General features: G+C 40.7%; 1 protein-coding gene across 1 annotated transcript in view; it reads left to right on the top strand.

The window, feature by feature from the left end:
• Positions 1–18,215, top strand: part of ttn.1 (titin, tandem duplicate 1) — a 685,821-nt gene that overhangs the window by 635,090 nt on the left and 32,516 nt on the right. The window contains exon 272 of the mRNA XM_041201521.1: positions 22–17,127. Within this exon, the coding sequence (XP_041057455.1) occupies positions 22–17,127 (17,106 nt within the window). The remainder of the gene's footprint in view (positions 1–21; positions 17,128–18,215) is intronic.

The raw sequence follows: 18,215 nt of genomic DNA, 5'->3' as shown, positions 1-18,215 counted from the left end.
CTTTTCTTTCAATTTATACAGATGTACCTGGACCACCTTCTAACCCAAGAGTGGTTGACACAACAAAGACTACCGCTAGTTTGACTTGGGGAAAGCCCCACTATGATGGTGGCCTTGACATTATAGGCTATATAGTCGAACACAGAAAAGAAGGAGATGAGAACTGGATAAAAGACACAACAGGCACTGCACTCAGAATAACTGAGTTTGTTGTTGCTAACCTTCAGTCAGGAGAAAAATACCACTTCAGAGTTAGTGCCCTCAATGCAGTGGGTGTTGGTGAGCCTGCACAAGTTGAAGGTGTTGTTGAAATTAAGGAACGTGAAGTAGCACCTGAATTTGAGTTAGATGCTGAACTGAGAAGAACTCTTGTTGTCAGAGCTGGAGTAAACATTCGCATTTTTGTACCAATCAAGGGACGTCCAACTCCTGATGTCACATGGTTTAAAGGAGACATCCCAGTTAAAGGTCATGCAACTGTAGAAACCACAGATTCATACACATTTCTGCTTATCCCAGATTGCACAAGATATGATGCTGGAAAGTACACAATGTGCCTTGAAAATGTTGCTGGTAAAAAGAGTGGTTTTGTAAATGTGAGAGTCTTAGACTCACCAGGACCACCTATAAATCTCAAAGCAAGAGAAGTAACAAAAGACAGTGTTACAATGCAATGGGATATGCCAATGATTGATGGTGGTTCACGGATAACCAATTACATTGTAGAAAAACGAGAATCAACCCGGAAGGCATACTCTACTGTCACAACCAATTGCCAGAAATGTTCACTCAGAATTGTCAATTTGGCAGAAGGATGTGAGTACTACTTCAGAGTAATGGCAGAGAATGAATATGGCATAGGTGAACCAGCTGACACTACAGATCCTATAAGAGCATCTGAAGCTCCATCACCTCCAGAACGCTTGCACATTATGGATATCACAAAACATACTGTTAGTCTGGCTTGGCCAAAACCAGAACATGATGGCGGTAGCAAGATTACAGGATATGTACTTGAGGCACAGAAGAAAGATTCCGAAAAATGGATGTCTTTGGCAACTGTAAAGGCACTAGATTATGTTGCAAAGAATCTTAGTGAAAATGAAGAATACACATTCCGAGTAATGGCAGTAAATGCTGCTGGAAGAAGTGATCCACGAGAAAGCAGACCAGCTCTTGTTAAGGAACAAACAATGCTTCCAGAATTTGATCTACGTGGCATATACCAGAAGCTTGTGATTGCAAAAGCAGGTGATAATATCAAAGTTGATATCCCTGTCCTTGGTCGACCAAAACCAACAGTCACCTGGAAGAAGGAAGACCAGCCTTTGAAGCAGACACAGAGAATAAATGTTGAAAATACAGCAAACTCAACCATACTTAACATCAATGAATGCATAAGAAATGATAGTGGCAAGTTTACATTGACAGCTAAAAATATACTTGGTGAAGTAAGTGACATCATCACGGTTCAGGTTCATGACATTCCTGGACCCCCAAAAGGGCCAATTAAATTTGATGAAATTTCATCTGATTACATAATGCTGTCATGGGAGCCTCCTGAAAATGATGGAGGCGTGCCAATAAACAATTACATTGTAGAAATGCGTGAGACCAACAGTACATCATGGGTAGAGCTAGCAGCTACTGTAATACGTACATCATATAAAGCTCCCCACCTTACAACTGGAACTGAATATCAATTCCGAGTTAAGGCTCAAAACAGATATGGTGCTGGTCCTGCAATCTTTTCAGAGACTGTTGTTGCAGCATATCCGTTTAAGGCGCCTGGACCTCCTGGAACTCCACATGTTCTTGCCGTTAGTAAGGATTCAATGACTATCACCTGGAATGACCCTGTTTCTGATGGTGGAAGTCCCATTTTTGGATACCACATTGAAAGAAAGGAAAAAAATAGTATACTTTGGCAGACTGTAAATAAGTCTTTGGTTGTAGGCACTACATTTAAATCAACTGGACTTACTGATGGCATTGCATACGAATTCCGTGTTGTAGCAGAAAATATGGCTGGCAAAGGTAAACCAAGTAAACCATCAGAACCAGTATATGCATTGGACCCCATTGATCCTCCTGGTAAACCAGTTCCACTTACCATTACAAGAAATTCTGTAACGCTCACCTGGACGAAACCAGAATATGATGGAGGCTTTAAGATAACTGGTTACACAGTTGAAAAAAGGGATCTGCCTAGTGGTCGCTGGCTTAAGGCAAACTTTAGCAATGTACTAGAGACTGTCTTTACTGTCAGTGGTCTTAATGAAGGTGACACATATGAGTTCCGCATAGTAGCTCGCAATTCTGCTGGTTCGATGAGCAAACCATCTGAGCCTACTGATGCAATAATATGCAAAGATGACATTGAAGAACCCAGAATAATGGTTGATGTTAAATTCAAGAGTGTTTTACTATTGAAAGCTGGCGAAACTTTCAAACTTGAAGCAGATGTCAGAGGGCAACCACCACCAACAATGGCTTGGACTAAAGAAGGAAATGAACTTGAAGAAACAGGAAAACTAGAAGTAAAAATGACAGATTTCTCCACTGTTTTAATACACAAAGAGAGTGTAAGAAGAGACGGTGGTGCTTATATGCTTACTGCATCTAATCCTGGAGGAACAGCGAAGCATGTTTTTAATGTCAAGATTTTGGATAGACCAGGACCTCCTGAAGGACCTATGGTAATTTCAGATGTCACAGCAGAAAAATGTGTGATATCATGGCTGCCACCACCAGATGATGGCGGTGCAAAGATTGAACACTATGTCGTTGAAAAGCGTGAAACTAGTAGACTTGCCTGGACTAACGTGGCTACAGATGTCCAAATAACCAAATTAAAGATACCCAAACTTCTGCAAGGGAATGAATATATTTTCCGTGTTATGGCAGTAAATAAATATGGAGTTGGTGAACCATTAGAATCCGATCCTGTTGTAGCTGCTAATCCATTTGTACCACCTAGCCCACCAAAGAATCCTGAAGTTACAGCAATTACCAAGGATTCAATGGTGGTTTGTTGGGGACATCCTGATTCTGATGGTGGAAGTGAAATTACTAACTACATTATTGAGAGGCGTGACAGGACAGGGATGCGCTGGGTTAAATGTAATAAAAGAACAGTAACTGACCTACGATACAAAGTTGGTAGGCTCACAGAAGGACATGAATATGAATACAGAATCATGGCTGAAAATGCTGCTGGTGTAAGTCAACCCAGTTCTTCCAGCCCATACTACAAAGCAATTGACACTGTTTTCAAACCTGGACCACCAGGTAACCCTAGAGTACTAGATACCAGCAGATCTTCAGTCACTATTGCATGGAATAAACCTATTTATGACGGTGGCTCAGAAATTACAGGTTACATGGTTGAAACAAGTCTCCCTGAAGAAGATGAATGGACAGTTGTAACACCACAGAGTGGACTCAAGGCCACATCGTTCACAATCACTAACTTAAAAGAAAACCAAGAGTACAAAGTTCGCATATACGCTATAAACTCTGAAGGTGTTGGAGAGCCTGCACAAATCCCTGGAACAGCTAAAGCTGAAGAAAGGTTATTGCCACCTGAAATTGAGCTTGATGCAGACCTGCGTAAAGTGGTATTGATAAGAGCTTGCTGCACTTTGAGATTATTCGTTACAATTCGAGGAAGACCAACACCTGAGATTAAATGGGCAAGGGAAGATGGGGAGCCCCTAGATAGAGCTTCAATCGAAAATACAAGCTCATATTCTCTCCTTGTCATTCCAAATGTAAATAGATTTGATAGTGGCAAATATGTCTTAACAGTAGAGAACAGTGGCGGCAGCAAATCTGCTTTTGTCAGTGTTAGAGTTCTGGATACTCCAGGTCCAGCGCAGAATCTTAAAATTAAGGAAGTTTCCAAAGACTCCATTACAATTACTTGGGAGCCCCCACTCATTGATGGTGGCTCGAAGATTAAGAATTACATTGTGGAGAAAAGAGAATCAACAAGGAAAGCGTACTCTACTGTGATTGCAAACTGTCATAAAACAAGCTGGAAGGTGGATCATTTGCAAGAAGGCTGCAACTATTACTTTCGTGTCTTAGCTGAAAATGAATATGGAATAGGTCTTCCTGTTGAGACATCTGACTCGGTTAAAGTATCAGAAAGACCACTACCACCAGGCAAAGTAACCCTCATCGATGTGACAAGAAACAGTGCAGCTTTGTCATGGGAAAAACCAGAGCATGATGGAGGCAGTAGGATTTTAGGATACATAGTGGAAATGCAAAGTAAAGGCAGTGAAAAGTGGACAACATGTGCAACAGTGAAAATAACTGAAGCCACCATAACAGGATTGACACAAGGTGAAGAGTATATGTTCCGAGTATCAGCACAAAATGAAAAAGGTGTCAGTGATCCCCGACAGCTGGGAGTCCCTGTTGTTGCAAAAGATCTTGTGATTGTTCCTGCTTTAAAGCTTCTATTTACCACATTCAGTGTCCTAGCAGGAGAGGACTTAAAAGTTGATGTACCATTTATTGCACGCCCTAAACCAACTATATCTTGGCTGAAAGATAATCACCCATTAAAACAAACAACAAGGATTAATGCTGAGAGCAAAGATAATAAGGCAGTTTTGATGATCAAGGAGGCCTGTCGTGAAGATGTTGGTCAGTACAATATAAAACTTACAAATACTGCTGGAGAAGTGTCTGAAAATCTTAGCATTGTTGTTTTAGACAAGCCTGGGCCTCCAACTGGACCAGTCAAAATTGAGGAGGTTACTGCAGACAATATCGTTATATCATGGAAACCGCCAGAATATGATGGGGGCTGTCAAATCAGTAATTATATCGTTGAAAAAAGAGACACTTCAACGACTGTCTGGCAGATTATTTCTGCTACTGTTGCCCGAACAACTATCAAAGCTGCACGTTTAAAGGCTGGTACGGAATATCAATTCAGGATTGCAGCTGAGAATAGATATGGAAAGAGCAGTTATCTTACTTCTGAATCGATTGTGGCACAATACCCTTACAAGGCTCCTGGTCCACCTGGTACTCCTTTCATAACAAATGTTACAAAGGATAGTATGGTAGTGCAATGGAATGAACCTGTCAATGATGGCGGCAGCAAGATCCTGGGTTACCATCTTGAACGTAAAGAAAGAAACAGCATTTTGTGGATCAAACTGAACAAGACAATTATTTCTGATACGAAATTAAAGTCTACAAATCTTGAAGAGGGCATTGAATATGAATATAGAGTATATGCTGAGAATATTGTTGGCATTGGCAAACCAAGCAAGGTATCTGAATGTGTGGCAGCTAGAGATCCTTGTGATCCACCAGGTCGCCCTGAAGCTATAATTGTCACTAGAAATGCAGTGACACTGCAGTGGACCAAGCCTGAGTATGACGGAGGCAGCAAAATCATTGGCTATGTTGTTGAAAAGAAAGAACTTCCTGATGGTCGTTGGATGAAATCCAGCTTTACCAATGTCATCGATACTCAGTTTGCTGTAACTGGCTTAGTAGAAGACCAGAGATACGAGTTCAGGGTAATTGCTAGGAATGCAGCTGGTGTATTCAGTGAACCATCTGAATCCACTGGTCCAATTACTGTTAGAGATGAAGTAGACCCACCACGAATTAGCATGGATCCACAATATAAGGAAGGTATTGTAGTACATGCAGGCGAAGCATTCAAAATTGAAGCTGATGTTTATGGAAAACCAATACCTACAATCCAGTGGATGAAAGGAACTCAAGAACTTGAAAACACAGCTAGGCTTGAAATGAAAAGTACAGATTTTAACACCATTCTGACTGTCAAGGAAACTATTCGTGTAGATAGTGGCCATTATATCCTCTTGGTAAAGAATGTAGCTGGTGAAAAGTCTGTTGCTGTTAATGTGAAGGTACTAGACAGACCAGGACCACCTGAAGGCCCAATTGTTATAACTGGGGTAACTGCTGAAAAATGTACATTAACCTGGAAGCCACCAAAACAAGATGGCGGGAGCGATGTTTCACATTACATTGTTGAAAGAAGAGAAACTAGCCGTTTGGTCTGGACATTAGTTGAGTCTAATGTGCAGACTACAAGTTGCAAAGTTACTAAACTTCTGGAAGGAAATGAATATATCTTCCGTATTATGGGCGTAAACAAATATGGTGTAGGTGAGATACTTGAATCTGATCCAGTAATAGCAAAGAATCCATTTGTACGCCCTGATGCACCAAAGACACCTGAGGTTACTGCTGTTACAAAGGACTCAATGATCGTTGTATGGGGAAGACCTGCATCTGATGGTGGTAGTGAAATTCATGGTTACATTTTGGAAAAACGTGACAAGGAGGGCATTAGGTGGACAAGGTGTAACAAACGGCTGGTTAGTGAACTACGTTTCAGGGTAACTGGACTTATAGAAAACCATAATTATGAATTTAGAGTATCTGCTGAAAATGCTGCTGGTATCAGTGAACCAAGTCCATGCTCCATTTTCTACAAGGCATCTGACCCTATCTACAAACCTGGACCACCCAACAATCCTAAAGTAACTGATTTTACAAGATCTTCTGTCTTCCTTTCATGGGGTAAACCCATTTATGATGGCGGATGTGAAATCCAAGGATATCTTGTAGAGATGTGTGATGTAAGCACTGAAGAATGGACAATGTGCACAACAGCAAGTGGCATCAAGCAGACCCGATTTGAAGTGGATAAATTGCTGGAAAAGCACGAATACAAGTTCCGTGTATGTGCCGTCAATAAGGCAGGAGTTGGTGAACCTGCTGACATTCCTGATACTGTCCTTTTGGAGGATAAATTAGAAGCTCCAGACCTTGACCTTGATGCTGATTTGAGGAAAATTATTAATGTCAGAGCTAGTTGTTCTTTGAGATTATTTGTTCCTATCAGAGGCCGTCCTGCTCCAGAAGTGAAATGGTCCAAGGCAGATGGTGAAATAAGAGATACTGCACAGATTGAAGTTTCTGAAAGTTATACATTGCTTGTAATTGATAATGTTGATAGGTATGACTCAGGCAAATACATATTAACTTTGGAAAACAGTAGCGGAACAAAATCTGCCTTTGTTACTGTGAGAGTCCTTGATACCCCAAGCCCCCCAGTTAATTTCAAGGTGAGGGAAATAACAAAGGATAGCGTCACCTTATCCTGGGAACATCCTCTGTTGGATGGAGGTGCTAAAATTAAGAATTTCATTGTAGAAAAACGAGAATCTACAAGGAAAGCCTATTCAGCTGTTATCACAAACTGCCACAAGACCTCTTTTAGGGTAGAACAACTTCAAGAAGGTTGCAATTATTATTTTAGAGTAACTGCTGAAAACGAGCATGGAATTGGATTACCTGCAGAAACAGTTGACCCAGTTAAAATATCTGAGGTGCCACAGCCTCCAGGAAAGATAACAGTGGTTGATGTGACAAGAATGTCTGTGTCCCTTACCTGGGAGAAACCAGAACATGATGGTGGCAGCAAAATTATCCAGTATATTGTAGAAATGCAAAGTAAAGGTAGTGAAAAATGGTTGGCATGTGCACATGTGAAAACACTTGAGGCAATAATCAGTAACCTAGCACAAGGAGAGGAGTATCTGTTTAGAGTCATGGCAGTGAATGAAAAAGGCAAGAGTGACCCAAGAACTCTTGCCGTGCCTGTGGTTGCTAAAGATCTAGTGATTGACCCAGATGTCAGACCAGCATTTAGTAGTTATAGTGTACAGGTAGGACATGACTTAAAAATTGAGATCCCAATTGCTGGACGTCCTAAACCAAATATTACTTGGACAAAGGATGGTCAGCCACTCAAGCAGACAACCAGAGTCAATGTTGCTCATTCTGACAATACTACAGCCCTAAGCATCAAGGAATCAATTAGAGATGATAATGGATTGTATGGTATCACCGTGGATAATGTTGTTGGGCAAAAGACAGCCACTATTGAAATAATAACACTTGATAAGCCTGGTCCACCAAGTGGCCCTGTAAGGTTTGATGCAGTTAGTGCTGAAAGTGTCACAATTTCATGGGATCCACCAAGCTTTACTGGTGGCTGTCAGATAAATAACTATGTAGTTGAGAAGAGAGATACAACTACTGTAAACTGGGAGATTGTTTCAGCTACAGTTGCTAGAACAAGTCTGAAGATAAGCAAACTTAAAACTGGAGCAGAATATCAGTTTAGAGTATTTGCAGAAAATAGATATGGTAGAAGTTTTGCTTTGGATTCTCAGGCAGTTGTAGCACAGTATCCATTTAAAGAACCTGGCCCACCAGGTACTCCATTTGTATCAGCTATTACTAAGGACAGCATGGAAGTGCAGTGGCATGAACCAATTAATGATGGAGGTAGCAAAATCTTAGGATACCACCTTGAGCGCAAAGAAAGAAACAGCATTCTTTGGACAAAAATCAATAGGACCATTATACAGGATACAAGATTTAAGACCTCGGGACTTGAAGAAGGCATTGAATATGAATTCAAAGTATATGCTGAAAATATTGTTGGTATTGGAAAACCCAGCAAAGTGTCTGAATGCTATTTTGCACGTGATCCATGTGATCCACCAGGTTGTCCAGAAGCCATTATTGTAACCAGGAACTTAATAACACTTCAGTGGACAAAGCCGGAATATGATGGTGGCAGTATCATAACTGGATATATAGTAGAGAAGCGTGACTTACCTGAGGGTCGCTGGATGAAGGCAAGCTTTACAAATGTTATTGAGACTCAATTCACTGTAACTGGCCTCACTGAAGATGAAAAATATGACTTCAGGGTCATCGCTAAGAATGCTGCTGGTACAATTAGCAAGCCATCTGACAACACTGGACCAATTGTTGCAAAGGATGAAGTTGAACCACCTAGACTAGCTATGGATCCAAAATACAGAGACACAATAGTGGTTAATGCAGGTGATGCATTTAAGTTAGAAGCTGATGTTCATGGCAAACCATTACCCATTATCCAGTGGTTCAAAGGTGAAAAAGAAGTTGAAGAATCAGCAAGACTTGAGGTTAAAAATACAGATTTCAGAGCTTTGCTCCTTGTTAAGGATGCAATTAGAGTGGATGGTGGGCAGTACATTCTTCAAGCTTCTAATGTGGCTGGTACAAAATCTGTTCCTATCAATGTAAAAGTTTTGGACAGGCCAGGACCTCCAGCAGGGCCAATCCAAGTTACTGGTGTCACTGCTGAAAAGTGTTCATTGTCTTGGGGCCCACCACAACATGATGGTGGAAGTGCTATTTCACACTATATTATTGAGAAAAGAGAAACTAGTCGCCTTGCTTGGACTGTTGTGGCCTCAGATGTCCAAACTACTATGCATAAAGTTACCAAGCTTTTAGAAGGTAATGAATATATCTTCCGTATAATGGCTGTCAACAAGTTTGGTGTTGGTGAACCTTTGGAGTCTGCACCTGTATTAATGAAGAGTCCGTTTGTACCTCCTGGTGCACCAAAATCTTTGGAAGTAACCAATGTTGCAAAAGACTCAATGACTATCTGCTGGAGTAGACCAGACAGTGATGGTGGAAGTGAAATTATAGGTTATATTATAGAGAAGAGAGACAGGACTGGAATCAGATGGACAAAGTGCAACAAGCATAGAGTAACAGATTTGCGCTTCAGAGCCACAGGACTCACAGAAGATCATGAATATGAATTTAGGTTATCTGCAGAAAATGCTGCTGGGATTGGTGAACCAAGTCAACCAACAAATTTCTATAAAGCATGTGATCCTGTTTACAAACCTGGGCCACCAGCAAATCCACATGTTGTAGACGCTACAAAAAATTCTGTTGTGCTTATTTGGGGAAAACCAATTTATGATGGCGGCAGTGACATTCAAGGATACATAGTAGAAATCCGCAAAGCAGATGAGGAAGACTGGACAATGTGCACACCACCATCTGGACTACAGGTCACCCGCTTTGAAATTGAGAAACTTACTGAACATCAGGAATACAACGTTCGTGTATGTGCCATCAACAAGGTTGGAGTTGGTGAACCAGCAACAGTAGTTGGCATAGTTAAACCAGAAGATAAACATGAAGCACCTGAAATTGAACTTCCAGCAGAGTTAAGAAAAGGAATCATAGTTAGAGCTGGCAATACTGTCAGAATCTTCATACCATTTAAAGGTAGACCAACTCCTGAGATCAGTTGGTCAAAGGACGAGGGAGAACTAACTGAAAAGTCTCAAGTAGAAAAGGGCCTAAATTATACCCAAGTAACAATAGACAATTGTGATAGAAATGATGCTGGAAAATATATTCTGACTTTAATGAACAGCAGTGGTACTAAGGCTGCATTTGTTACAGTAAAAGTTTTTGACACACCTGGTGCTCCACAAAATTTAACTGTAAAGGATGTAAAGAAAGAATCAATTACACTGCAATGGGAACCACCCATTATTGATGGAGGAGCAAAAATTAAAAACTATGTTATTGACAAGCGTGAATCAACCAGGAAAGCTTATGCTAATATAACTGCTAAATGTAACAAGTGCAGTTTCAAAGCAGAAAATCTTACTGAAGGAGCTGTTTATTATTTCCGAGTGATGGCAGAGAATGAGTTTGGTATTGGTATACCTGTTGAGACTATGGATGCTGTAAAGGCTTCTGAGCCACCTTTACCACCAGGAAAAATCACTGTTGTTGATGTCACCCAGAAGAGTGTGTCTCTAATCTGGGAGAAGCCCGAACACGATGGAGGTAGCAGAATCATGGGATACTTGATAGAAATGCAGCCTAAAGGATCTGACCAATGGGGTGTTATTACCCAGTCCAAGACATGTGATGCAGTAGTTTCTGGCCTCAGTTCAGGACAGGAATATCTCTTCCGTGTAATTGCTTTCAATGAGAAAGGAAAAAGTGATCCTAGACTCTTGGCTGTACCAGTGATAGCTAAAGATCAAAGTATTGCACCTGATTTCAGACTCCTGTTCAACACATACAGTGTCCAAGCTGGGGAGAACCTAAAGGTTGAAGTTCCATTTATTGGCTGTCCCAAACCTAAAGTTATATGGAAGAAGGATGAGCAGACACTAAAACAGACAATAAGAATTAATGTGGAGGATGCAGCAACAGCAACAACTCTCCTTATTAAAGAAAGTCATAGAGATGACCATGGGAAGTATTCTGTAAGTGCTACAAACAGTGCTGGGACCGTAACAGAAGAGATTGGCATCATTGTGCTTGATAAGCCAGGTCCTCCAGTTGGACCAGTACGATTTGATGAAGTTAGTGCTAATTTTGTTGTAATGTCATGGAATCCACCAGAATATACTGGAGGTTGTCAAATTAACAACTATATTGTTGAAAAACGGGACACAACCACTACTACTTGGCAGCTGGTGTCTGCAACTGTGGCAAGAACAACTATTAAAGTTACTAAACTTACCACAGGATCTGAGTATCAATTCAAAATCTTTGCTGAAAATAGATATGGAAAGAGTTCATCTTTAGATTCTACAGCAGTCATTGCACAGTACCCATACAAACAACCCGGTCCTCCAGGCACTCCATTTGTGTCATCTGCCACAAAGGACACCATGTATGTGCAATGGAATGAGCCAGTGATTGATGGTGGAAGTAAAATTTTGGGTTACCATCTTGAACGCAAAGAAAGGAACAGCATTCTTTGGACAAAACTGAACAAAACAATGATTCAAGATACGCATTACAAGTGTAACAATCTAGAAGAAGGTATTGAATATGAGTTCAGAGTTTATGCAGAGAATATTGTTGGCACTGGTAAACCTAGCAAAGTTTCTGAATGTTATGTAGCCCGTGACCCTTGTGATCCTCCTGGCCGTCCTGATGCTGTTGTCATCACAAGAAATTATGTTACCCTACAGTGGAAGAAGCCTCAGTATGATGGTGGCAGCAAAATTACTGGATATGTGATAGAAAAGAAAGAACTTCCTGATGGTCGCTGGATGAAAGCTAGTTTTACCAACATAATTGACACTGAATTTACTGTTTCTGGGTTAACTGAAGATGCAAAATATGAATTTAGAGCAATTGCAAGAAATGCAGCTGGTATTTTCAGTGAACCATCTGAAAGCACTGGACCAATTACAGCAAGAGATGAAATTGAAGCTCCGAGAGCTTCCATGGACCCTAAGTACAAAGATGTAATTGTTGTAAATGCAGGGGACAGCTTTGTACTTGAGGCTGACATCCATGGTAAACCTGTACCTGATGTAACATGGATCAAAGATGGCAAAGATATTGAAGCAAATGTTGCTAGAATGGAAACTAAAACTACCATTCATAAAACTAGTCTGGCTGTCAAGGATTGCATACGAATTGATGGAGGACACTATGTACTTAAGCTCAGTAATGTAGGTGGAACAAAATCTATTCCAATAACTGTTAAGATCCTTGATAGGCCTGGTCCTCCTGATGGTGTTTTGACAGTTTCTGGTGTAACTGCAGAGAAGTGCTACTTGGCTTGGAACCCTCCTTCTCATGATGGCGGTGCCAATATTTCCCATTACATAATAGAAAAGAGAGAAACTTCCCGACTTTCATGGACACAAGTAGCAACTGATGTACAAGCTATTAGTCACAAAGTAACCAAACTTCTTTCAGGTAATGAGTATATATTCCGTGTCATGGCAGTAAATAAATATGGAATTGGTGAACCACTGGAATCTGATCCAATTGTGGCTAAGAACCCATTCCATACACCAAGTGCACCAACAGTGCCTGAGGTTACAACTATTACTAAAGATTCTATGGTTGTGACATGGGGGCACCCTGTGGATGATGGTGGAACTGAAGTTGAAGGTTATATACTGGAGAAACGAGACAAAGATGGAATCAGGTGGACCAAGTGCAATAAAAAGAGGCTGAGTGATTTAAGGTTTAGAGCTACTGGTTTAACAGAAGGTCACTTCTATGAATTCCGTGTATCTGCTGAAAATGCTGCAGGTGTAGGTGATACAAGTGAGCCATCCACTTTCTACAGAGCTTGTGATGTAGTATATGTTCCTGGTCCTCCAAGCAATCCAAAGGTGGCAGACACAACAAGATCCACAGTAGCCCTCATATGGGGCAAGCCAATTTATGACGGAGGAGCTACAATTAAGGGTTATACTGTAGAGGTGAAAGAGATAAATACTGATAACTGGATCACATGCACACCTCCAACAGGTGTGCAGTCAACACATTTCACAGTAGAAGACTTGAAGGAGAACACTGAATACAATGTTCGCATCTGTGCTATTAATTCAGAAGGAGTTGGAGAACCTGCCAATGTTTCTGGGACAGTAATTGCAGCTGATAAACTTGAGCCACCAGAAATTGAGTTAGATGCTAATCTCAGGAAGGTTGTGTCTGTACATGCTGGTGGTACTTTGAGGTTATTTGTTCCCATTAAAGGCAGACCAGAGCCGGAAGTAAAATGGGAAAAAGCTGAAGGTGCTCTAAGTGAACGAGCCCAGATTGAAGTTACAAGCTCTTACACCATGCTGGTTATTGATAATGTTAACAGATTTCATAGTGGCAAGTATAATTTGACTTTGGAAAATAACAGCGGTGTTAAATCTGCTTTTGTTAATGTCAGAGTACTTGATTCACCAAGTGCTCCTATGAACCTACACATAAAAGAAGTGAAGAAAGATTCAGTGACTATATCATGGGAGCCACCCCTTATTGATGGTGGGGCAAAGATCACCAATTACATTATTGAAAAACGTGAATCTACCAGAAAGGCTTATGCTGCTGTTACCAACAATTGTACTAAAAACACATTCAAAATTGAATCTCTTCAAGAAGGTGGTATTTATTTCTTCCGTGTAATGGCAGTTAATGAGTATGGAATAGGCTTGCCAGCAGAGTCTGCTGAACCCATTAAAGCATCTGAGGTACCCTTACCTCCTGGCAAAGTGACATTGGTAGATATAACACGAAATAGTGCAACACTTAACTGGGAGAAACCTGAGCATGATGGAGGTAGCAAAATAACTTCCTACATTGTCCAAATGCAGACAAAAGGAAATGAAAAGTGGATTTCATGTGCCCAAGTGAAAACATTAGCAACAACAGTGAAAGGACTAACCACCGGTGAGGAATACACCTTTAGTGTAATAGCTGTGAATGAGAAAGGAAAGAGTGACCCAAGACAGTTGGGAGTACCAGTGGTTGCAAAAGATGTTGAAATTGAGCCATCAGTTGAGCTCCTTTTCAACAGTTTTAGTATAAAGGCTGGTGATGACCTCAAGATTGACATACCATTTAGAGGAAGACCTTTGCCAACTGTGACATGGAAGAAAAATGGAGAGCCTTTGAAACAGACAACACGAATAAATGTTCAGACATCAAATACATCAACACTTCTTACCATCAAGGAAGCCTTAAAGGAAGATATTGGAAAATATGAAGTAACTTTTTCTAATAGTACGGGATCAAAAACTGTCTTAATTACCGTAATTGTTCTTGACAAACCTGGACCGCCTAGTTCTATTCATATTGATGAAGTCAGTTCTGATTATATAACTATATCTTGGAAGCCACCGGAGTATGATGGTGGTTGCCAAATTAACAATTATATTGTTGAAAAGAGAGATACCACTACAACTGCATGGGAAACTGTTTCTGCTGCCGTAGCAAGAACATCAATTAAAGTCATAAATCTTACAGCAAAATGCGAATACCAATTCCGTGTTTATGCAGAAAACCGATATGGCAAGAGTCACTATATTGACTCTCCCGCTGTTGTTGCAGAGTATCCATTTAAACCACCTGGTCCTCCTTCAACTCCTATTGTTGCACATGCTACCAAAGGTTATATGATTGTAAAATGGAATGAACCAGTTGTTGATGGAGGTTCCAAAATTGTTGGCTACCACCTTGAATGCAAAGAAAGAAGCAGTATCTTGTGGACAAAGATGAATCGAGGTCCTATAACTGACACAAAAATGAAAGTAACTGGCCTTGAAGAAGGTCTGGCATATGAGTATCGTGTGTATGCTGAGAACATTGCTGGTATTGGTAAACACAGTAAGGTTTCTGAACCTGTTGCAGCAAGGGACCCCTGTGATCCTCCAGGTCAACCTGAAGTAACATATATTACAAGAACATCTGTTTCATTATCTTGGACCAAGCCAGAATATGATGGTGGTGCTAAAGTTACTGGTTATGTTATTGAATCTAGGGAGCTACCTGATGGACGCTGGCTTAAGTGTAATTTTACTAATGTCCAAGAAACATATTTTGATGTTACTGGTCTTAGTGAAGATCAGCGTTACGAGTTCCACATTATTGCAAAGAATGCTGCAGGGTTATTCAGTGAACCATCCGAGTCAACAGGGCCCATTACTGTTAAGGATGATATGGAAGCCCCAAGAATTATGATGGATGCTAAATTTAGAGAGGTTATTATTAAGGCAGGTGAGACTGTCAAGGTTAATGCAGATATTGCAGGTCGTCCTCTTCCAGTGATATCATGGACAAAGGATGGTAAAGAGCTTGAAGGACAAGCTAGAGTTGAAATCCAATCAACTGACAACAGCACAGCAATTGTCATTAAGGACTGCATTAGGCGAGACTCAGGACAATATATTGTGACATTGCAGAATGTTGCAGGAACAAGATCCCTGGCAGTTAACTGCAAGGTACTAGATAGACCAGGCCCACCTGCTGGTCCTTTGGAAATAGCTGGCCGTACAGCTGAAAAGTGTTCACTGTCGTGGGCACCTCCTCAAGAAAATGGAGGAGCAGAAATTGATTACTATACTGTAGAAAAGCGTGAAACAAGTCGGCTTGCTTGGACTTGTGTAACAGAAAACTTACCAACAACATCCTGTAAAGTAACTAAACTGCTGAAAGGTAATGAGTATGTTTTCAGAGTGATGGGAGTGAATAAGTATGGAGTTGGTGAAGCGTTAGAGAGTGAACCTATAAAAGCCATTGATCCGTTCACAATTCCTGATGCACCAAAATCAATAGAAATAACCAACGTCACAAAGAATACCATGACTATCTGCTGGGAAAGACCTGACAGTGATGGTGGAAATCCAATTGCAGGATATATAATTGAGAAGCGAGAAAAGAATGGTTTACGCTGGGTTCGAGTTACTAAGAAACCTGTGTATGATCTAAGAGTAAAAGCAACAGGGCTTCGTGAAGGTGCTGATTATGAATATCGTGTACATGCAGAAAATGCTGCTGGTGTTGGTCCTCCAAGTGAACCATCAGCATTGGTTCGTGCAGAAGATCCAATTTTCATATCTTCTCCTCCATCCAAACCAAAAATTATTGATTCAACAAAGACAAGCATTACTGTCGGCTGGGCAAAGCCACTGTTTGATGGTGGAACACCTGTCACTGGATACAATATAGAATATAAAAAGTCTGAAGACACTGAATGGACAACTGCAGTTCAGAATTTGAGAGGCACAGAATACACAGTACTTGGACTTACATCTGGAATAGAGTATGTTTTCTGTGTACGATCAATTAACAAAGTTGGTGTTAGTGAACCAAGTGAAATATCTGACCCACAGTTTGCAAAAGAAAGAGAAGAGGAACCTGCATTTGATATTGATAATGACATGCGCAAAACTTTAATTGTCAAGGCTGGAAGTTCCTTTACATTACCTGTGCCTTTTAGAGGAAAACCAACACCCAATGTTATGTGGAGCAAACCTGATGTAGACCTCCGTGTAAGAGGAAGTATTGATACTACTGATTCAAGCACCTCCTTAACAATAGAAAAAGCAACAAGGAATGACTGTGGTAAATACACAGTAACATTGCAGAATGTCTTAGCTACTGCCACACTAACACTAGTTGTCAAGGTTCTGGATTCACCTGGACCTCCTGGCACTATTATTATAAAAGAAGTTACCAAGGAATCTGTACTGCTGGCCTGGGATGTACCAGAAAATGAAGGCGGTGCTCCGGTGAAGAATTATCATATTGAAAAACGTGAAGCTAGTAAGAAGGCGTGGGTCACCATAACAAGCAACTGTCAACGTCTTACTTACAAAGCTACCAACTTACAAGAAGGTGCCATTTACTACTTCCGTGTCCGGGGTGAAAATGAGTTTGGTGTTGGTGTACCTGTTGAGAGCAAGGAGGGCGTTAAAGTGACAGGTAATTTATCAATTTCTTACAATCTTTTGAACATTTTCATAATTAGCTATTGAACTATAATACCTAGCTATGGAGCATAACCACATTGCATTGATGTTCTCCATATTACATCACAGAATTAGTAATAGAACTGTTGCATAATTTCCTAAAGGCCATGAGTTCATAATTTCAGCCCATGCTTTTGTATGGTAATAAAGAGAAATATTCTCAAAACATGGAAATGATTGGCCTGGACAGCTTTCAAATACTTTCAGAATTTTTTTTATAGTACATAAGGTACATATAGTACATGAACCATCTACCACTTTATAGCGGAATAGTTTATGCCATGGGAAAAACAAACTGTGAAAATTTCTTACAAATAAATATGGCTTAGCACATTTATTACAGTGACACAACTAGACATAAATTTGTTGGTGCCTACAACATGCACACAAACTGGGAGCCTGAGACAGCCTCAAAATTAGAACTCGGAATTCAGTAATTGGGTGGCCTGCCAGCACTTGTCAGACTCTACAGGCAGTTCGCTAATCTGAAGAAAATGGATGCTGGACTACTTTATTACTGGCAGCAGCCTGTGGGCAAGTTCTGGGAAGGAAGAGGGTCAGAAGCACAGGGTGGACATTGTGATGGAGATGGGAGTGGTTAGAGGTGTGATTAAGATACTATGGAAGTAGAGGAGCACCCTTTTTCTTCTTGACTCCACAGCAATGTCATATCCAATTCATGTTTTAAACACTGTTGGCATTCAGTCGTTGCTAGGCACCAGTGGCTGCTGAATAATCGGGGTGGAGCAATTCTGGAACTCGTTCTCTTGTGTGATATCAAATTTTCCAGTGGGAGCTTGGTCCAGCAATTAATAAACCTTATTTACATTTGCCAGGGGCCTAATGTGATTTCTGACTGCTGCTAGGGATGCTTGAAATGAGGTCTGACCCAGTATAGTGTTGGACGTCTTGCAGACGTGGAATTAAAATGGGGACAGTGAGGTCCAATTTGTGCCCCATGTTTAGGACATAGATTCTCCCTTCTCATTCCTGATATAATTTACTCTCAATCTTTACTTGTTCATTTGGTGATGTCAAGTG

Source organism: Carcharodon carcharias, chromosome 12 (assembly GCF_017639515.1).
Source record: "Carcharodon carcharias isolate sCarCar2 chromosome 12, sCarCar2.pri, whole genome shotgun sequence".
NCBI classification, from domain to species: domain Eukaryota; kingdom Metazoa; phylum Chordata; class Chondrichthyes; order Lamniformes; family Lamnidae; genus Carcharodon; species Carcharodon carcharias.
The sequence above is the reverse complement of the archived record's forward strand: the minus strand, read 5'-3'. Positions and strand labels throughout refer to the sequence as shown.